At 35.2% G+C, this 22,692-nt stretch overlaps 1 protein-coding gene across 1 annotated transcript in view; it reads left to right on the forward strand.

Moving 5' to 3' along the window:
- LOC112976363 (lipopolysaccharide-responsive and beige-like anchor protein) overlaps window positions 1-22,692 on the forward strand; it is a gene marked incomplete at its 5' end in the record, with an annotated part of 360,077 nt that overhangs the window by 330,405 nt on the left and 6,980 nt on the right. Inside the window, 2 exons of the mRNA XM_026087491.1 lie at window positions 16,347-16,448; window positions 17,740-17,936. Coding sequence (XP_025943276.1) covers window positions 16,347-16,448; window positions 17,740-17,936 — 299 coding nt within the window. The remainder of the gene's footprint in view (window positions 1-16,346; window positions 16,449-17,739; window positions 17,937-22,692) is intronic.

The raw sequence follows: 22,692 nt of genomic DNA on the forward strand, positions 1-22,692 counted from the left end.
ATTGATTCCAGTGCAAGCAACAGGGCTCAAACTGTATAACCAGACTAATAACTCAGAGTAGCCCTGCTTCAGCCTAATTCAATTTTAACCCCTCCACACCCAAATTTACATCACAGTCCTCATCTCTCTWATCTTACATCGTTCTCCAGTGAATCCCAAATCTTTTACTCATGGAAATTCTCCCTTTAAATCATGACTCCCTGAGAAAAACAGTGAAGCGCTATGTCTGTTCAACCCAGCTAAGTCTGTATTATATGATAGGAAAAGCAGAAAGTGCTCTTGAAATCATTCCAGTTTCACTCCACACAAAAAAATTAATTCCTGATCCCCAAAACAAGGAAGAGGGCAGACATGCAGCTTCACCAAAAACCAGGGTGAGACAGCTCACAAGATTAAGAAGCTTTTGATAAAGCTGGTGAGAGCTTAAACAGGTGAATAGAAGGGCGCATCATAGCCAGATAGTGGTCCTCTTCTCCTGCATCCGCCAAAATGAAAATGCCGTGAAGAGGAGTGAGAAGCAGTATATTCTGTCTGTCTTCAGAAGGGTGTTAGGTTTTCTGCCATTCACTCAAGGTCTTCTCTGACCATGTATAAAATACTTCTAAAAACTTACCTGCCGCCTGCAAAAGACAAAATGGACGTTTGGAAAATAGGAAGTGTTGTTCCATTTGGCATACGCTGCCATTAGAACAGGCTTACAATTTCATATAATTTAAACAATATCTAACAGCTTTCAAATTAATCAGTTTGGTAAAAGTGTGTATTTCATTCTCAGCATGTTACTCAGTTGTAGTGATTTGAAAAAAAGGTGAATCAACTAAAATTGCTTCTCTAGGACTCTTAAAGAAGCATAACAGAGTGCATATTAGAATGAATATCTGAATTGAACTTAAAAATTCATTGATGTTGGCTGTGCGTTGCAAAACTGTTCAACGATACTTAGGTTCAACTCACAGGGCTGCAGAATCTTCAGGCAGGTGATGTGAGCAAAATATCAGCATCTGAACAGTCTGATTCAAGGAAAGGGATGGCTCGCGTAGTTTTATGAGCATCTTTAAAAGAGATGGCTTTGTTTGAGGGACAAAATCTTTGCGGATACTTTATACATATTTTGCACTCTATCAGTTTAAAGAAAATGCAAACTCTGCTGTTTCTGCAGAGCTTGTAAACGTAGAAACTCCAAAAAGCCTGTGAGAGGAGCAAGACAGATCAGTCAGGCCCAGCTTGTAAATTCTGAAGAGCAAAACTGCCCTTCTGAGGAAAAAAAACTACGTATTTTACTGCTACGAAGCAGCCAACATTCATAGGTGCCTCCTTACATTGGTTTCATGGCCTGCAAGTGCAGCCCATCTTTGCAGATCTCTAGGTCTGTCCTGAGAAGTTCTTCCTGATGAATATTTGCCAGCCTTGCCTGCATGATGAGCAAGACCTTGAGGCTGTGGGCTCCTTTATGACTGCAGCCCATCCCATGCTGAGATTTTGTACCTGTAATGGCTAGAATAAGTCTATGGATTTTGTTATAAACCAGTGTCCATCTTCTTGAAAGCAAATTCCTAACATATTAAAACTTTGCATTTTTCAAAGTTAATACTGGCTTATTTTAACTACTGTTCTCTTTGTTTGCAATGCTAATAGAATTTGTGCTTATAGGGAAGCACTATGGCTCTTTTTTTTTTACTATTTGTCATTATTTAGATTTTTTTTCGTGATCTAGCCATCCTTGGAAGCCTTTGTGATGAATTGGAATCTCATGGTACTGTACATAGGCCTATACATGTGTATAGTAAAAAGACAGTTTCTGCTTCAAAGAGATGGTAATCTGGGATTTTAATTTTTCCCAGAAATAGCTTTCTGTAGGCATCTCTGTTCAATCACTTTTTTTTTTTTTTTGAAAAGGCAAATAAAAAGAGCTGTTTCTGCTTAGTTCTGATTTTGTCAGAAATGGAAAGCACCAGCAGGTTTGTTGGATTTTGAGCCCTGTTATTGCAATATGTTTGGGGGTTTTGAGCCCTGTTGCTGCAACTGTAACTTCCATCAATTTGTGGGATGTTAGATATTTAACTTGTATAATTTTATCCCTTTGTGTTTAAAGGTTATGGTTTGTAACCTCAAAGTACAGTTTATACATGCTTTTAATAAACATTATTCATTGGAATTTTAGATACTCTAGGGTTGATATTAATTTCCTAAGTTTTTTCTTTAATTAATTTCCTCTAATTTCCATCTTAAATATGATTTCATAGCAACAGACATCCTATGGCACTGTAGAAAAATCATAATACTAGAGAAGTTTCAACAGAAATAATCTAAAACAGGAGCATTTCTTTCCTTCTTTCATAGTACCTGATGCCTGTGACGTATACCAGTCAGCAGACCACTGTGACCAAGCTACCCTAAATATTATCCCATTGGGCCCCCACTACCCCACCAGTTACATTTTATTTAAGTTCCATAATCTGGTTTCATTACTTTAGGAAGCACTGAGCTCTTGATCTCTGGCTGCATGTATTCATGTTTTATAATGGTACTTAACTCACGTTGACAAGCCAGGTGGGCTATGGCATACTTGATAAATAAGTGTTTTGTTTGATATTTTTTATCAGGGACAATTCTCTGGCCAACTGGAGGAAAAATTCTTTACATTTTTTGTTTAACAGAAGAAATATGTTACTAAAATAGTCATTATTTAAACTTTCTAATTTTTAACTTTTAAGCTGATTTCTTAAAGAAATGATACTTTTGCAGTCTGTTTACTTTGTCTCTAATAACTCTTGAATACATTGGTCAATTTAAACCAAATTTGATGATTTTAAATCTCAAAGATATGAAATTCCTACATGAGACACATCTGCTGGAAACTATTTTTATTCTTTACAAAACAGCTTGATTAAATTTACGTTAAGTCCTTTTTTCCTTCTTCTCAAATTAAAACCTGAAATTCAAAAAATATTTCACCATGCTCTTTGATCAAATGTAGGGTTTTTTTCTTCCTAAATTAATTGTTTTTGAAAATATAGAACATAGCAGTGCTTTACTTTGGTGAACAGACATTTTGTGATGCAGAAATGTTTCTGTGGAAAATTTCTGACCAAGCCTAGAAATAATTAAGAACAGAGCCAAGGGTCTGAAATAGCGGCAAAGAAAAGCCCTGAGCCATGGTGAGTTCACATTAATTAGCGTAATTTACTGTGGAGGTGTATGGCATGAAAAGTCGCTTTGGATAGTGTTGAGGGTTTTTATTTTCCTCTCCTTGGCAAGCAGCTTGTTCTGGCAGTGGGGGAGGTGGGAGGCAGTGGATGTGGCTCCCCTTCGTACCGCTTGAAGTGCCACGTGTGACCTGTATCACAAGGTTGGCTTTTGCATATTTAAAGACTCCAATCTAATAGCAAAGTACTGCTTGGGGCCATGATACAGTGCTTCCAGAGGTGCACCGGGTGCGGATGGAGTGGTGCTGTGTCGAGGTTATTTGGAGAAGGCCATGTGCTTGCAGAAATGTGCAGCCTTTTGCCCTTGTCCAGCGCAAGGCAATGGGGGCAGCGGGGAGGCAAGGGGGGGGAGAGGGATGCACATGGGGGCTTGAAAAAAGGGATGAGAGGCTGTATTTGCATACAAATGGTGTGCATACCTTTCAGTTCCTGCTCTCACTTTGAACCTGAAGTGGCAATTCTTTAGTGTTTGGACATTTCCTAGGCTGAGGGATTGCATTTTACTTTGTAATGACAGAAACATAGAAAATAGGGCTGGCGGGAACATTGGCAGATCACCTAATCTATTCTCTTTTTCCCCAAAAGACTTAACCACACCAAAACCATTTTTGACTGATGTTTGTCCAGCCTATCCTTAAAAACTTAGGCAAATATGCTATTGGGACTCATAAGCCTTATCATTAGAAATCTTTTCCTAGTGTCTAACTTATTTCTTTTTTGCTGCAGTTTAATTCTATCACTTCTTACATGTTTATTCTTCTTCATATAGAGAACAGATTTTGTCTTTACTTTTTGCGAGAACTTCCACCTATTCAGACTATCATGACTGGCAAATCTTTTTTTCCCCCAGACTTAATAATACAATTATTTCAGTCTTTTGCCATAAATCTTGTTTTTCTGGACCTCCAATTTTATTGTTGCTCTCCTCTCTGATTGTCTGTCTTCCTCAAAGTGGACGCAGCATCACAGTTCAGGCCGTTCCAGTAATAGGCAGAAAAGAACCTCGTTTACAGAGCCATACTTCTGTTCTCACATGGGATACCTGCTTATTTAAAAGCAGCGTGACAGTGTTAATTCTTTAAGTGTATAAGCCATTATAAGTTTCAGTCTTTTCAGTCTTTTTTGAAGAATTACTGTCTAGTCAGTTGTTTCTCATCCTCTGTGTTGTCTAAGGAACCTTGTCTTTAAACTTACTGGATCGCATCCTTTTAGATTGCTTCTCCAGTTTGTCAAACTCATTTTGAATTGTCATCCTGTCCTCCAATAGCAACTCATATCCACAAATGTAATTTGCAGTCTTATTCTATCAAATTGATCATTAAAAAAATATGAGACAGCACATGTCCCAGGAAGGCCCATTCATGCATTTATCCATTTTGACAATGAATAGCTGAAAACAGCCTACTGAATATAGCTTTCCAGCTGTTTTTTTCTTCTGACCTATAGTAGCATCTTCTAAACATGTGTTTCCATGTTTTCTTTGTGCATTTGCCCATGTGAAACAGTGCCAGAGTCCTTACTAAAGTCAAAATATATGATGTCTCCCTGAACACAAGTCCTGTTACTCTGCCTTGCAGGAAATAAGATTGCTTTGACATGATTTATGCATGTCAAATCCAAATCAGCTGTTACTCATCTTCTTGTTTTCTTCTAGCAAGTTGTATGCACATGAAACTGTTGTTCTGCCAGTATGTTTCTGTTTGTTGGAATTAAGCTGATTATGCTCTAATTTCAGTTCTTCCTTCTCCTACTTCTTGAAGATAAACAGTACAATGCTTTTTTTAGTCTTGTAGAACCTCACCCAGTCTCTATAAAATAACAGTTACAGCTCTGGGATTATTTAGTTTCATTTTCAAAGTACCATCAGATCAGTATTATCAGGCTGGCTGAGTTCCAAATATGTAGCTCATTTAGGTGTTCTCTAATTTCTTGTCTCTCTAGTTTTGTCTAGGACGACATTCATCTATTGCTGCTCTTACTTATGTTTGTTGCCTGACTGCAGCTGGCCTTTTTATTGAAGAATTTTATTGAAATACTTTGAAATGTCTGGCATCATCTGTTGCTTTGCTTGCTGCTTACTTGAATAACGGACCAACTCCTGATCATCCTCTTACGTATGAGTGTGTGTGTTGTCGAATGGCTTGATGTCATTGCTAGTTATGTCTCGTCTATGCTTGGCTGTCCTGTTTTTGTGCCTGCTTGCTCATGCCCTGTCTCTTACACTGGCCCAGAAAAATCTCACCTATTTTGAGCTTTCTGTCTGATTTTTGTCCTGTGTTTACAGTCACTGGAGAGCGTTGTCATGCCAGCTGGTTTCTTACCCTTCCTCGGCATTAGGGCAGTTTGTGCTTCTATCCTTATTACTTTTTTCTTTGTTTTTCTATGGACTTGTTTCCTATGAGATTTTACAGAAAAATATTCTGTATCTATTGAAACCTATCTTCCCAAAATACCTAAAAAACAAAACAAAACAAAAAAACAGACTGTTGTTCTTGTTCCTTCCCTTACAAAGCATCTGTCTCGTATCTTCTCCACTTTCGTGTAAATTCCCTTTCACCATCATGTTCTCGTTCTGTTTTGCTATGTTGGTTATGATCATATCTAGAAGGTCATCTCTAGTAGCTTCTTATATGTTAAAAATTGCCACCAAGGACTTGCTAGACAAACTTTCCTGTTGGATTCCTTTACCAACAAATGTCTTTGTAGATGCAATTTCCCTTTTCATCCAATCCTTCCTCTTCAGGATTTCTCCCCTCTGCCTACCATGTAGGGGCCAATTCGCTTAATGAATTTCAGTCTGTGGCTACAAAGTTGTTGTTTTTTCATTACAGTTATCTTGTCTGGCATGTATTTTCTTGGAGGACAGGAGTACAGTGGTGAATTCAATCATTTTAGTATTGCTTGTGCTTATAAGATGGCAGGCATTTCCGTAAGTTGAGGACAAGACGAAGTACTGTTATATTATTTTTGCCCTATATTCAACGAATATGAAGAGACTGTTCTGTTGCTTTCAGAAGTCCTACAGATTTGCTCACAATTTTTTTTCAGTTTTCATATTTTGAAAAATCAAGAAATCTAACTTAGAAATATGTTTTCCTCAATGAAATTAAGGCTTAGCCAATAAAAGTATCCAGTACTAATGAAATATATAGAGTCTGTGCATTACCTTATTACTACCACTAATGCTAATATGGTCTCTTCTGATTTATTGCATTGATCTTCCACACATATGTGAATAAAACAAATTATATTACCTTTTTTATGTTAGCACATAAACCGAGAAAATGTTACTCTCAGTATGTATCATAGTCACATCATGAGGATCATGGTGACTTCATTGCATAGCTTTGTATTTTTTGAGGGTGCTGTATTCAGGTTTTCTGAAGTGTGTAGAGAAATTAAAGGCAGTTTTTACTAGTGTAGTTGTGTAACAGGGTACATGTTTGAATGTAAGCAAGTGATTTAATACCTAAAATGAATGACTTGATGTAACTGAGAAGATTCGGTGAATAGTTTTACCATTGCTACCATGTACAATATCGTCTTCAGATTTAAGCTTATAAAATACATAATCTTTTAAAATTATAAAATATAATATCTCTGAAAGGATTGCATGCTTAATCTCCAGAGTTTCCTGTCTTGCCAAAGAACAGCCTAGCTACTATCTGAGCTACTTTAAAAAGAAGCCGTATTTTGTTTTTTTATGGCTACAATTCCCCAATAAGTACTTAACTATCTGAAAGTCTATTTTTCAATTAATATGATTATAAAAGTAAAGCTATGGTCTTGAGACTAGAGAATTCCTTAATTTAAATTATATTAGTTAGAGCAAAACAAACAAAAAATCCCATATCTCATCAGCTGCTACATACATTTTTCAGTTTGAAAATTTAAACTGTTTATAAATGATTGGTTGATAATTAGTTCTTTTAAGTGGATAGTGCAGGTAGTTTAAACTCTGAAAATATGACCTGATGAGCATCTTTGCTTTGGTTGATTAAAAAGAAATATCTTGGGTAATAATTTCTTTGTACTCAGACACATTAATCCTGTAAACCTGAATTCCGTGAAGATTTACGAACGTGCTTGCCTTTGTACACAGTGAATAATCTCACTGATTTCAGGCAGGTAATATTTCTGATGTTAAATCGGTAGCAAAAAAATCTCCTTACCTGCTTCTCCCGTCTTTATCCTCATCTTGAATTACCTACATATTGATTCCCAACTTTCTGCATGATCTGGACCTTTGTTTCCAGTGTCAAAACCCATGTTATACAGAAGATAGCATTCCACATTTTCAAAGAATGTTTATAGCATAAATAATTATTTAGGATTTTAACTGTTATTTCCTAAAAACAAATATATTTTAGGAGGTGGTGTACACAGAAGCTTTTCTTCTTAAAAAAGTTTAGTTGGGAAATAGTTCTAAAAATTATATCTGTCAATATTTGCCTTTGTGTTTATCATGCCAGGTAGTATAGTATCAGGTTGCCCATAAATCAGTAATCATATTAATTATTAATGGCAATTCTGCTATTACTGTTAATTTCTATCGCATGGTGGTTTCCCATAATAACTAAAAATTTTCAGAGCCTCCAAATATTAAAATGTTTGAAATCACAGCAGCTAAAAAGTCTATAGATGCCATTCACTGTAGTCAGTCTGTTAAGAGAGTTGCTCTACGATAGTACTGAGCTGAGAGTTCAAAACCAGTCTGCATGTGCTCATTTTCTGTGTTCAACAGCACATTTATTTTTTGATCCCCGTGCATGATGTTATTGTGCATGTCCTTTTTCCAAAAAAGCTAGTAAATAATTCAATATTAACACTGCTTAACTGCAGACATAACAAATATTCTTTGTTTCTCAAAAATGGCTGGAGGGAGTAGCACAGCAGCGTATGCAAAGCAAGAATCCTGTAGCACCATCTGCTGGCATTGAGTTGAAAGCCGGTGTTGAGACATCCTCTCCAAAACACAGCTTAGTAAAATATTTAAAATATATGTATTTTGACATAGTTGGTGCAAAAAACATTTGGATTTCATTTGTAGTATAATTTTTCTCCTTTTTATTAACATTGTAATGAGAAAATACAAAATGAATTTAAGATTGATATACGAACTGAAACAAATATGTCAGGAGTGTTTTGTTAAGTGTGATTGTGAAAAGAAATGGAATACTTTTCTTCCCTAGAACTTTACAAAGTTCAATATGACATTCTTCTATTCCTGTAAATCAAATTTAGTAAAATTTATTTCATAGAGAAGACCCACAAGGCATACAAAAATGGCTGTAACATGTTTTGAAAGGGTAACAACCACTAAATATTCTTCTGCCAACCATTGGGTCCATTCTGCTGTGCTGGCCACTGGAGCCTCCTGAAAGCTTAGCAGACACAGGCCCTGCCGCCCCCACAGCTGAGCCTGGCGTTCCTGGTGTGGTGCTGAGGCAGCAAGCGCTGCAAATGTCTGCACAAATCTGGAAAAGAGCCTTCAGTCGGGCACTATAAAAGCCGCTCTTGTTCCTTTTTTTAAACTGTAACACATTGATACCTCAAAGAGATTGAGGCCTCATTCCTCCAAGTACTCAGTAAATCTCATATGAATGATGGTCCAAGCTTCCAAATATTTGAACTGAAAAAAGATGAGATCTAACAGGTTGATGAATTCTGGTATATCTGGAAATCTCCAATGATGCTGTAAAAGCAATATAATTCCATATTTATATAATGCCAAGAAAGTCATCTTATAGATAGATACGAGGACACAGACTTCATTCAGAAGAACCTGGAATTGCAGTGGCTGATGGTTCGGAAAACATTTTAATAGTCATGGTGATTTGCTGTTGATGAGCTTGTAAGTTTTGTGTAATACAAATATTGGTTTTTTTGTGCTAAAAGTATGTCCTCCAGGGTTATGCACAGCATCTGTAGTATCCTTATTTTCAACTGGCTGAGGGAGAGTGTGTTTCAAGAATTGTGAATCAGAGGAAGTAATTGCAATTTTATTGTAGTAGCAAGTTTTGAGGCACTATACAGACACAAATGAAGGCAGTGTGTATTTTGAGCCTGGAAACACAGAGAAAGAGTTTTGATGCTGGTTTGTTGGCAGTATGCAACTTCAGGTGTCACTAAAAACTATATACGTGAAATTCTCCAGAAGGATAAGGATATTTAGTGCTTCATGATGTAATGCAGACCTTCAAGTTCCAGGAAAAACAATGCTATATTTACAGCTTGTAACTAATAGTTGACGTGGTAAAAGGAATTATATTCATATGGTAAATGAATACAACCTTAATGTGCACCATATGCATAGTGGTGGAATGATGTACTAATATATCACATTTATTTACCTTGTTTGGTTCCTGGGAAAAATGACTCTACCTTTCAATTCTAAGGCTATACCACATAGGACAGAGTAGAATAATGCAAAAGAATATAATTTATATTCTTATATATATATATATATATAAAACTAATAATTTATAGTCTAGAATTGATAATCTGAGGATCTTCATGACCAACTTTAATGTTGTAAAAATTGTTTGGTCAGGACGATAGTTCTGACTCAGGTAGGAAATTAACTTGTAAGAGTTTTTGGAATTAATCTCTATTAAGGCTAACATGACAGAGGTAAGCACTACTCCACTGAGTGCAAGAATATGTTATGTAATCAGAAGTATTCCTAGTGTACTCTTAGGTACACTGTTAAAAAAGGTGGAAAACATCTATCTAATAAACTACACAAAGGATGCATTGATTTGAAATTAATTTTACAAAAGCAAACAAATAGCTAAAGCACAGATTCTCACTACATGCTGTTATAGGACAGTATTATTCTGAAGCAATTCATTTTTGTTATTTTCAACAGACATAAATTATTTTAATGGGGAAAAAATCAGAAACTGCTAAATTGAGCTAAATTCTCATATGAAACTTCTCATCTCAGATTCCTCTTTGCTCAAGGTATAAGATAGTATATCAGTTCCAAATTAAAGTCAGGTTCAGCAAATTGTTATAGAGATGTGTTATATCTTACTGCAGTTCTGCAGTAGGTGCTATTTCTGACTGAAATAATTGCCTTTTTTTTTTTTTCTGTTGGGCTTTTAGTTGTTTTTCTTGGATTTGCCAGGAATGGAGTAGTTATAACTATAAACCACAAGGGATAGATATGAAGAAAGACTGATATTTTTTTAAAACACAAATAAAACAAAAGCCCCTCCATAAACTTTTTTTAGAAGATTCTCAAACAAAAATGACTGTGTTTTAAAACTTCAAAGCTGATCGCAGTTTATGAAGTCTGGATGGTGCAAATATTAAAATACTAGTGTACATTGACCCTGAATATTCACCTGCAGATACTTTCAAGGGGCTTCAAAAAGATCGGTATTCGTGGGAGGGGCCCTCAGAATGACTTCCAGGGCTCGCGGCAGATGAAGCCTGAGTCAGGGTGAGCTGGGCCCGGAGACCTCCGCATTGAACGTGGTGTGGGAATTCAGAGCCGGGGGATTACTGACTGTTTGAAATCTGAATGGTAATATTCCACTCACGCAGGCCTGCTAAATCTCTGGCTTTTCTTATTGCGCTTGTTTTGGAAACACAGTCAACCTGTCCTCTTGAGAAAATATGTACGAAAAATAGTCCGTTCTCATATTAGTACTGAATAAATGTGAGTCACTTTTTGCACAGTGCGTCTGTGGGGAGGAGTACAGCAAACCTTTCCCGTGTTATATTCCCTAGAATGAATTCTACAAGATAAATTTAATATTTGTCTCTTTGCTAAACAAATCTGATAGCACTGTAGCACCTTCTGTAGTTATGTTTTTAGATTTTGTTTGGGGATAGAATGATATTTTATTCAAAGATGTTGTTCCCTTTGCAGAAAATGTATAGCAATGTAAAGGGTTTCTTTGCATAAACAAAGTGCGCATCTAAGCGTAAGATTGCACTTTTTGTTTTTAAAAGTTTGAACAGATGGGAAGTAGTTTGCGAAAAGATTGACGGGATTAGAGGAAATGCTGATGGGGTGTCACATGACGATTAGGACAACAAAAAAGTTCCTACGTAATATGAAATGTTCACTTAATTATATAAAAATGCACGCTGCAAAGGAAAGATTATTCAAACTAAAGTTTTAGGAATCCTTCAGTAGTATTGTATAGTATCACTTCAGTAAGATTTCACATCCATCAAAGAGCAACCCTTTCTGTAGCAGTGAAATGGGTTTCAACCAGTGCTGCTGTTTATTAAATGTCTACTCTGTGTAATATATAAATAATGTTAATATAGAGAGTTTATATAATATTTGACAGTAACGACTTTGAAGTAATTAAACTGTGAAACTTGCTATATAATCAACAGGGAAGCCTAGCAGTAAATTAGATAGTTTTCTTGATTTACTTGTGTTTTGCTGAAAGAGTACCTGTGTCCATATGTCATATATTCTGTAAGTACATTTCTGCTTCTCAAATCTATTTAAAATCTATTATTATTTTCCTCAATTTTTATCATACCAAAGAAACTTCAAAACCTGAGAAATTTGTAAAATGATTTTTAGAAGACTTTTCTTACACACATCATTTTGTTTGGTTTATATATCCTTTGAGAAAGTACTCAATCATTTATTTTAGCAAGAAGTAGGTAAAAAGATAGTTGGGTTAACTGATGCTTCATTTAATTAGAATTTCATATTGACATAAAATCACATAATTAATTTGCCATTTAAAAGTGCCCTACAGCCTCGACAATCACAGAATAATAATTTAAAAATTACTATTTGGCTGTCTGTGACTTATCATAATTAACTGTCTTCTCAGCATAAAACATTAAAACATAAAAAATTTGACTATGCTCCTTTTTATGTGTTGCATAATATTATCTCATGAAGAAATAGTAGGAAGAGTATCCCATATTTCATTCTGAAATAAGTTTTTCACTCTGTCTCTAGCTTGATTTCTTATTACAGGGACACTTTCTTTAGAAGAGTTCCTGTATTTGGCTCAGCTCTTAGAGCTGATTAGTAATTAATAAAGTAATTATGGCTTAGTAATTGATAAAGTAATGAGTGTATTATTAGTAGTAATTAATAAAGAAAATGGTCTTTTTAGGAATTTACTGATGGATTTAAAATTTTTTGATTCTGTTTTATTTTTTAACATCGCCAAAGCCAAAAAAACAGAGGAGATAAACCCAGCAATACTAAAGAATTTCTTGTTATCCAGTAAGGTGGATCATCTTCTGGATGTCATTAAACTAGAAGAAAGTTTTGACTTTCCTGTAATCCCACTGTTCCTTTTTAAATGTAGTTTCCAAATGCCTAATGTTTTTTCACTGAAATATCGCCACAAGCTGACATGATATCATGTGCTCTTCTTTTATCTTCTGAAGCTTGAGTTTTATGATTTAAAATGTACTTTAGTCACTTAGAGAAGAGTGATATTTTATGCTATTTTCTATGGGAAAACAGCTTTGCAGGAATTATTTATTGTGATGTAGGAGAGCTCTTTTGAAATAATTTGAATGGTTACTGTAAAGGTAAAGTATTCTGTCCATTACTGGGAAATAACTTTGCATATACTTCCTATGACTTGCATAAATCATTGGCTACTTTTGTTGCAATGTGAATGTGGCATTAAGGTTCTTACAGCATTCAACTTCAAGTAGCAATCCAGCAATGGTATAGATTAAGGATATTATTGTATACGTGCACATGTATATGTGCTGAGAAAAGCACATCTGTAAAACTGTTGTGTCCTGGTTATTAGAGCTAGGATTTGAACTATCTTTAATCTCATTTGATTTGTTCATCTTCCTTAAGGATCTCCATAAAGATGCACTGAGTATTCTTTTCAGTCCTTAGTTAGGGTTTGCATCAGTGGTCGTAAACCTGCTTAATGGACAAAGACTCGCTTCCCTTTGAAGTCACTTCCCCAGCTTTTCAAAAGGTCTGCAAGCCCGTTCCCCTAAAACAATTTAGAAAAGTTTGAAGTGGTGCCCCTTAAACCAGCAACAAAATAAAATATTCTCTTTGCATTATTGAAAACCATGACAATCTTCTGAAGCAATAACAGTTTAAAAGCTTTTAAAGAAATCTGTTCTGCTCTATGACCAGCTTTTAAGTTGACGCCATTATTTGGCAAATCAGAGGCTTGGAAACCCCTAAATGCTTGACATTCTTATCAAAGGAGTCAGTCTGACTTTTCACAGGACTTATGTTTTACAGTATTTATTCAATACTAATTTCCTAATTCCTCATTTCTTTAAAGATACTATTCAGATTTCTTTTATTCCTTTTTTACATTGAAGTATTTCTTTAGAATAAAAATAATTCAGTAAACAACTGATATTATTTATATAAATTTATATTTATATAAATTTATGAAATGCTGACCTGACCACCTATAGACTTATTCCATTATATTTGAAATCAAGTCCAAATTAAAAAATACAACAACACTATTTACAGAAATTTAATTTTCTGTGGACTGTGATCAATATATATGCTCAATTTCTGGTTTTTGTTTTACGAGTAACACATTGTGTGTGTACGCATTGTGTGTATTATAGTTACTTACGGCCTAAAGTAGGAAAAGCCTATAGGAATTTAGTTGCTGTAAAACAGTAAGTATACTATAAGAATTTTGTTTATTTGCGCCTCCTAGTAATTCATTTGCATGGCAAATGGATTCTTACAGGTCCTTCACACTCAAACATCTTACATTATTTACTTTCAGTACAATGTTGTATATTTAAAACTACTCCGATTTCTAAAGTTTTTAAACTGTAATTTTTCATTAACATGTGTAGAATACAATTAGATTAATTCCTTGCTGATCTGAGCAGCACAGACTGTGTGCTAAATGCAGTTTCTGAAAGCAAAACAAAGTAATAAAACCAGAACTGCAGAATCTTGCTAACATAGGCATCTCAATTAAAAGAAAACAAACTAACAAAAGCTTTAAATGCATAAAGCTACCTCTTGTTTTATGGTTTGGGGACAATGGGGGGAAAGAATTGGGTCAAAAAATAAATTTTTACAGGATAAGAAGACTGTTATGGTTACTGTTAGATTTTTTCCCTAAAACTGTGCAAATTTGTGGATTGTCTACGCAATGTTTTTAAGTATCTTCAAAAGTGCCCGTCCCGTGTTTAGGTGAGGAAAGTTCAATAGAGCAAACTGTCTCTAACATGAGCGTTTAGTGGAATTGGTCAGCTGAGAAGTACCTAACAGTCATACGTCTACCCTTATGCTTCCAATTTGTTGGGGAGTTTTCTTTCCTTCTGAACCGTCTGCCATACTTCCTGGGTTTGAGTGTGTTTTGCCAAACATTATATGAAACAAAAGCAAAAGCTTTTAATGATTATTTATTAAGAGATTAGGGACCGTTCACTGAGTTGCCTCAAAACATTTTCAGATTTAAAATGCTGCTACATACATACATACATACATACACATACATAAATACATATACAACTACATATATATATGTATATATATAGCTAAGAAGAAATAGATTTATTTACTCTTCAAAATTTTGTATTGTAGATATAAATTATAAATTGTAGCTGTTATTGCAAAAATAAATCAAATTTCAAAAGTCAAAACCCCTTATTTGATACTGTATCGTAGATTATGACCTTTTCTTAAAGGCCATTTGAACATGACAGCTACATGGACATTCTGGGAATTGTTGCAAATGGTCTGAGTAAAAAATGTAAACCATTGAGAGTAAGCTAAGCCTTGATTTATGCAAGCCCAAATCCACATTTCTTCTCCCTAGAAGTTTCTCACTGCATCTATGCAGGATCTGGGTAGTTAACTGTTTTAATATTTTACATAATTTCTAATAAGACACAGTACTAGTATTGCTAGTACTGTTATGGCTCTACACGGACAAATTAATCAGATTGTGCTGATTTTAGCTTTTAAAAAGTTACAACTTCAGATGTAATTTGAATAATGCTACTTTAGTAACAAATGGAGTCAGTTGGCCCTATTATTACTACGTCTCATTGAAAACCGTCTCCTGTTTTTGAAGTAAAATAATGTGTGATTCTACCACTACTTTACTGCCTTATTGACATTTCACAGAAGTCATAGCATCATTTATTTTTAAGTGAAAGTGTTTCCTGCTGCTTACAAACTTGCTTAATCCTTTTTGCAGCTACATAACATTGCCGAAGATGCATTCTTCAAAGTTTTAATGCTTCATAAAATGCTATGAATAAAATAATTATATGGTATACAAAAATAACATTGTGCTTTCCATGAAATGCTAGCACTCTCAAGGTGGGTGATCCAGGGAATGATCTGTGAGTGAAGGTATAAAACTATTTTAAAAGATTTATAGCATATGCTTACTCTTTCTATGTCATTGTGTTGGAGAATAAAAAATTTTGTTCATTCGGATGTGCCAGTCATATAATTTCTCTTTCATTATGGTATCCATATATCTTTGGTGGCAAAAAGAAACTCTGGAAAATACTGTTTTGTTTGTTTGTTCTTGTTGCAGGGAACTGGCTAATAGGAACAGCAGTAATTAATGTTGGGTTTGGGGTCTTTGATTTTGCAAACTCATCCGAAATTCATATTGATTATGTTCCAAGCTCCACTTCTTACAAAGGACTCGGCCATCATAGTGAAGTTTCAACACTGTCACTAGATTCAAATGAAATTAGTCAGTGGATACGTTATTTCGTCTTGGTGCCTTGTAGGTGTTTCCTCTCAGTACTTGTCCTAGAGACATTTGTGTTTAGTTATGCCTATTATAGTAAAAGGTAGTAACTGACTGAGATCTCTTCTTGCACCAAAAAAAAAAAAAAAAAAAAAGAGTGGAGGTGAAGATGGAAGGAGGGGAAAACCAAAATCTGTATGCTCCGAGTTGTCCCTGTTTTTACTACACACCCAGCTTTTATATGAATGTCTGTTAGTAAATACACAGGCTGAATTCCTATGGTATACTGCTGCTGTACTGTGCAGATCAGAGTGCAGACTGACTGTATGCAAATAGTAGCATAGAAATGATTTACAGAGAACATAAGCTCAAAGAGCAAGGAAACTGAAGATGCTTCAGTGATGGAAAGCATGGATTTTGAAATGACTTGTAACCAATAATTGCTTTGATTGTTTTTTCATTGAAGGTGATTTTGCAACTCCTCGAGCTATTTTGACAGGACATGACTATGAAATCATCTGTGCTACTGTTTGTGCTGAACTTGGCTTGGTAATAAGTGGTTCAAAAGGTAAGGAAGCTGTTGTTTTTTATTTTCACTCATAAAGCTATAGAGCTAATGCAAAAATGAATCTAGTCTCAGGTGATAGAATTTATTTGCTTTGCATTGGTTGTATTTTTAAGCTTGTTTTAGTTGCTGCAGGATTTGAGTGAATTTGAAACCTCTTTTTAAACATGTTAAAACTGGGGGTTATTCAGACATCCAGGAGAAAGAGCAGATCATTAGGCAACCACATCAGTTTCCCTGTTTTAGCTTTTGTTTGTTTATGCAGCCTAATTGCATGTAGCATACAGTTGGATCCAGCTCTTGACTTCCAGGATGGTCAGGAATGTATTACTTCAGTTGGGTTTGTTTTTGTTATGGATAACTTCTCAGAAAGAAAAGCAAGAATTAGTTTAAAGAGAAAGAGAATGTGCTGTTTTGTTTGTTTGATGAAGGGCACGTATATGCTCCCCACTAAAATTGGTAGTAATTCTGTTCAGGCTTTTTGAGTTTAGCTACAGAGCTATACCACATTTGTGTTCTCCTCAAAGACCTGCTTTTGCCAGGCAACTTATAAAGAATGGCATTGATTCCATAGATATTATTTATTTTTTTCCTCTTTTGCTGGTCTTCAGTTATTTTTAAATTGGAAATTTCTTAGAATTAGGTTCTTTCTGCTTCAGTGTTTCCAAGGTACCTACTTCAGGCACCTTTTCAAAGTTGGGTGTGCTCACTGTATCCACCTATGTGTGTTTCTGTTTTATGCATGTGAACACTTATGGCTTACATGCAAATCAGTTATTTGTCCAAATTTATTAAGAAGCAAGTATTTAGTTGATCAYATATGGGTTAAAATCTTTATTAAGAATATGTATGAGAATAAACACTTTCAGAGTACATGCATATGTAAATTCATTACACTTACATCTGTGTGTCTTCATATTCTGAAAATTTTATTTTAGGATTCAAAACAATAAATACATTTATTTTTCTGCACTCAAAATTAACTACTACCAATTTTAAAAGGAAATCCACAAAAGAAGATATTTATTAGGTCTCTAACTAACTTTGTTAGGTGCTCTAAAATACCTTAATACAAAGCTTTTAAGGGATAAGCTGTTCACATTATTCTCTGGCACCCTTAAGCTCATAAGCTTTCCACTTAAATACGGTAAAAGTGAATATAATGTATTATAATAGTAATTACTTAAGAAGAAACCATTACTTCTTATTTGATATAGGATGTCTTTAAATGAACTTCTAAGTCAATAATTAGACTTACTAACTAGACTTAGTAACTTTTATTCTGTCTCATTAGAAGGACCATGTCTCATACATTCTATGAATGGAGATCTACTGAGGACATTAGAAGGTCCTGAAAATTGCCTGAGACCAAAACTTATTCAGGCTTCAAGAGAAGGCCACTGTGTCATATATTATGAAAATGGCCTCTTCTGTGTATTCAGCGTGAATGGGAAACTTCAAGCCACTATGGAAACAGGTGACAACATAAAGGTGAGTGCATGCAAATGTGTGCTAAGGACTGTAAGCTTCAATATTAGGAAAAGCCATCAATTTTGGGGTTGTGTCAAGCTTCTTTCTGTAGCCAGGCCATAGAAATACATGGTACTAGACCACAACAACGATATTTTGAAAAAAATTTCATTAAGGGGGCAGGAACTTAAGATTATTTTTAGTTTTAGAATGACTCTGTATAGGAGGGAATATCGTGTAAGCATTTCCTTGAACTGAAGGATACAAATATTGTTAAATGTTGTTCAGGAGGATTCAGGCTGCTTCTTTGCTTTAGAATCTGAAGGCAGAAAGTGGTTGGACATGCTATTTTGGATCTTGGTTTTCCTGTTTTGGCATCTGTGTCTACATTCCTTCATCTTAGCTTGAGACAGCATGTGTTGTGCTGAGGAAGTGTATAGGCATATTTCTATAGTTCTGCTCTTTCACCCTTATAAGTCTGTCTGGTATTCGCTGCTCAGTAAGCTAGGTTCCATGTCTTTTGCTGCAAGAGACATGGGACAAATTCAAAACCACCCAGGAGGCATTTTAAGCTTATGGTTTTGTGGAAATTATTTGGTAATACAAAATGCAGTTCTTTTGATAGTTCCTAGGAAGAGGTACCTTTGAAGCAGAACAGAACCTGGCAGCTATGCCACAGTGAAGCAGAAATGTTAAAAGAATAATTTCCTTGAATTAAAAATATTCCCACTTTTTCCTTGAGTGAGATGGAAGGGAAGGGAAGGGAAAGAGGAAAAGGGATGAACAAGCAGGACCAAATTTAGTAGAAACTTAGAGAATGCAGCAAAGACATGAAGCAAGATCCCACTATGGGGTTAGCATTTGGCTACCTGAAGTTGCAGTCTGTCTCGCCAGTACTCTTGGTCTGAGGAGTACTTTTTAACATCAGCCAGAGGAAACTGTTTGTTTGTTTCTGTTAGCAGATTGCCATATTACATTACCAAACCTTCAAGCTCACTTTCACAGTCTGATGGAAGAACCCATTAACTCAGCTGGGATTTCCAGTCATGTCTTGAGTTGAAAACTCACAAAGGTTTCTCCTTTATTTGAATTACTTGTTTCTTGAGAAAAAATGCCTCCTCCTTCTCATGCACATTTAACAGAATTATTGAAATTTATTGGAATTCTTTCATATTTCACAGAATTGTGAGCATTTTTAAATTTGCACCCACTCTCCTCTTGACTCTATACCTATTATTTTTTAAGATGGATTTTTGTCCCCAAAGAAGTAAAGATGTGTCAATATTAAAGAATGTCAGCTTCATTATTTCCATAATGGGAGCTAGCATTGTATAACTTATACTGAACAGTAAATGCTCCTTTACCACTGAAGACTCCAGTGTAGTTCTGTGTATTCTGCTTAAAACTCTGGTGTGTACTATATTCTGTTAATCCGACATCCTTATGTTTTCAAAATGTCGGTACATTGTTGTGGAATATGCAGAAATAATTCTATATGTAGGTCTCTCTTCCATAGTGACTGCTGTTCTGCAGTAGATGAGAGGACAAAAAATCTTTGAGTGTTGTGGCAGCTGCAAATGCAGATTTGAGGCTGGGGAATGTGCATATTTCTGTCTCAAGCCATTTTTCCAAATTAATGTAGATTCTTGCTTCAATTTTTAATCTTTCTTCAATACTCTGAAACTGCACCTTTGGCTACCCTTGTACTAACGCTTCTGAGATTTTCAGCCTACGCTTCATCCCAGCTCTTTCTATAAAGCAAGTACACATCACAGTTTTTTCTCTTTCTTCTCTTTTTACAATAATAACGTTGATAATCTGTCACTTTCGGTTGTGATTATGTTGTCAGCTAGGCCAGCAAATCTGTAAAATATCTAGAAATCCCTCGCTGGCTAAAACAATTTCTGTAGTGTTTCAGTCAGTACCCACGCTCTGGGAATGTTGCCTGAGGCAATGGAAGTCCCGCTCTCTGTAGGCCTGAATTAACGTATGTACAGGGGGTTGTTTTTGTTTTTGTTTTGTTTTGTTTTATTTTCTCTCTCTCCCAGTGGTCCCAGTTGGGCTTTAGGCTTAAACAATGTACAACTTTTTTCCCAGTGCTTCTGTACTATATCATGCTAGAAGGCAAGTGGAAACTGCATGATTAAAGTAGGGGCATTTAAAAAGAATAGTACCTACCCACAGGCTGTGCTGACAAACACTTTCCACTGGGTTTTGTTCACAGAGGATAAAAAAAGGAAGGAATAGGTTGCAAGTGTTGGGTCTGTAAAGTAAAATTCTAGTTTATATTTTCATGTGTTGTTATGTACTGGTATTTCAGAATGTTATTGATAAAACTAGCAGTTTACAGTAATAAAGTTTGGAAAAACATTCTCATTTTCTTTCTTGTAGTCTTGTGCAAGAAAGCTGCTAAAAAAATCTCAGAATATCTGGGCAAATCCAAAGTCTAATCAATGCCTTCCACCTGTTTTTGTTTTAAATACTGTATTGCCCAGTGGAGTTTAGTCATATCACAGTACATCTACCATGTAATGTTTAGATATCTTAATGAATAACTTAAATCTAAATGGTCTGCTTGTTCTGCGAAGTAAAGTTATTTTACCCTAAACAAAGACTGTATGCTGTTTCACCCAGAGGAACCAATTTATTTTCCTTTCCTGAGTCTGCTTTGAAATGTGGAAGTGCCCACAAGACTCTTGTTGCTGTAAGCCGGTGCTGTCACAATGTCAGCTCTGCCTTTTTACGAAGCACTGCCTTTCAAAGATCTGAGATGTTAAAGGATTTGTGCAAATCCTTTTTGAGACTTTCCAAGGAAATACAAGTCAGAGATGCAGCGTTTAGAACCTTGCTGAATTTGTGCGCTTTGGGGATTGTTTGAGAGTCTGAACCTTATGTTGTGAGAAAGATTAGCCGAGGAGTTGTTCAGCTTCATACCTAGCAGAATCCTAGATAAACTACACTGGGGAAGAGCAGAACAGTAAAATTTATTCATGTCTTCTTCTGTAGCAGTTGGAGTACAAGCATCCTTTAGTTTGTTAAATCTTGAAGGGCATGTCATGAAACTGAAATTTTGACAGGGTGACCTTTTTCTTTGATTCATTCATTCTTTCATATATATAGGAAGGCAAATGGTGAGATATTTATTTATAAGCAATAAAATAAATAAATATATCAACATCTTGTCTTTTTGACAAGCCAATGGCTTGGTAAAATTGCATAGGTATTAGCAAAGGTTCAAAACCTATTCTTTATTTAATCAAGAGATCACAAAAATCATTGAATTTTGCAGGTAGTGGAAGAGTTAAAGATTAATGGCTTTAATTTGCCTTTTAATATAGCATTTCTCCAGTAAAAGCCTCAAGTATAAAACTCAAGTGAACCATGACCGTAAGGTTAATGGATTTTCATCAGCTGAATTTTATAAGTGTAGCAAATAATTATTTGTCATGGTCTTCATTGCAATTTGAAAATACCCTTAGGACACTGCCATTTCTATAGAGAAAAAAAATTATATTGATATTGCTTCTAATGAATAATCTTTTTAGTAGTTGTATGTGGTATGTTTTATCTCATGATCATCTACTCAGTGCATATGTAGTTTTAGATAATTTTTACTGTCTTAGTCTGTTTTCTACCGCTTACTTATTGGCTCTTGTTAGAGTGTCTCTAAATTAGTTTTCAAGCTCCTTGGGGTTGTGATTTGGGAGGTGCTTAGCATATTTTTGTGGGATGATAGAAACAGTTTATGGTTGGAAGATTTTCTTGTTGTGGAGAAGCTTCAACCCAGAATACTCAACTCTAACCTTGGTTAGTGTTCAGTTTTTCACAGTCACATGTGGTTGAAAAAAACCCATATTCTGCATTATTGTTTCTAAAGTTGTGTGTATCTGTTGTCTTCATTCAAAACACAGTTAAAATAGGTTTATCATGATTTTTTTTCAGTGTTATCACAATATTTTGTTTATAGTAATTTTTGTATTTCAATTATACTCAAAGTTATTGTATGAAATAAAATTTTAGCAATGTGATTCATTCTGATAACTTGGGAGTTGTTGCAGTAAACACTCAAAACTGATAATATAAAAGTCACCTATAGAAAATCTATCTTAATGTATGTGTTGTATATCATATAATTCTTAAAGTATCTATTTAGCATTGTAGTAGTAGGGTACAGCAATACAAAAAATACAGATGTGCAGTGCGGCTGACTTAATTATGGCTGTTCATGAGGCAATATCTTACACAGACTGTGTATTTTGGTTTCTAAACTTGTCAACAGTCTGTATAAATACTTTAATGTTGCACAAATGTAACATTTTGTATTTTAATTTCCCCCATTTTTGTGATGCATGCTCTATAAATTCTGTATATTAAAAAAACAACAACTTCTTCCTGAGGAATTTAAAAGCACGGCATGTTACAAGTTCTGCATATTAAAAAACTGTAGAAGCAGARATTTAAGTGCCACAACATTTGCAGACCTCAGCACAGAGAGCTATGTATGCAAGACCAGTCTTCAGTTATTTCTACTGTTTCCTAAATTTAAATCTTTGAGCTGGTATTCTGCTTGCAGAATACAATCTTGAGGCAATTGCCTTGCCTTGCCTTGCCTAGCCAATGTTTCAGTTAAAGGGGATAAATCAGTTTGTAGTATGAGTTTGAAAGGTACAAGCCATTGCTCTGAACATCCTACGTCCTTACAGCGCGCTCCTGGAAAGCTTTTGTGACTCCCTGCCTTGGCCTGGGAAGTTAAGTTTATCATGAATTAGTGCTGGTG

Source organism: Apteryx rowi, unplaced genomic scaffold, assembly GCF_003343035.1.
Source record: "Apteryx rowi isolate R43461 unplaced genomic scaffold, aptRow1 scaffold_72, whole genome shotgun sequence".
Classification (NCBI taxonomy): domain Eukaryota; kingdom Metazoa; phylum Chordata; class Aves; order Apterygiformes; family Apterygidae; genus Apteryx; species Apteryx rowi.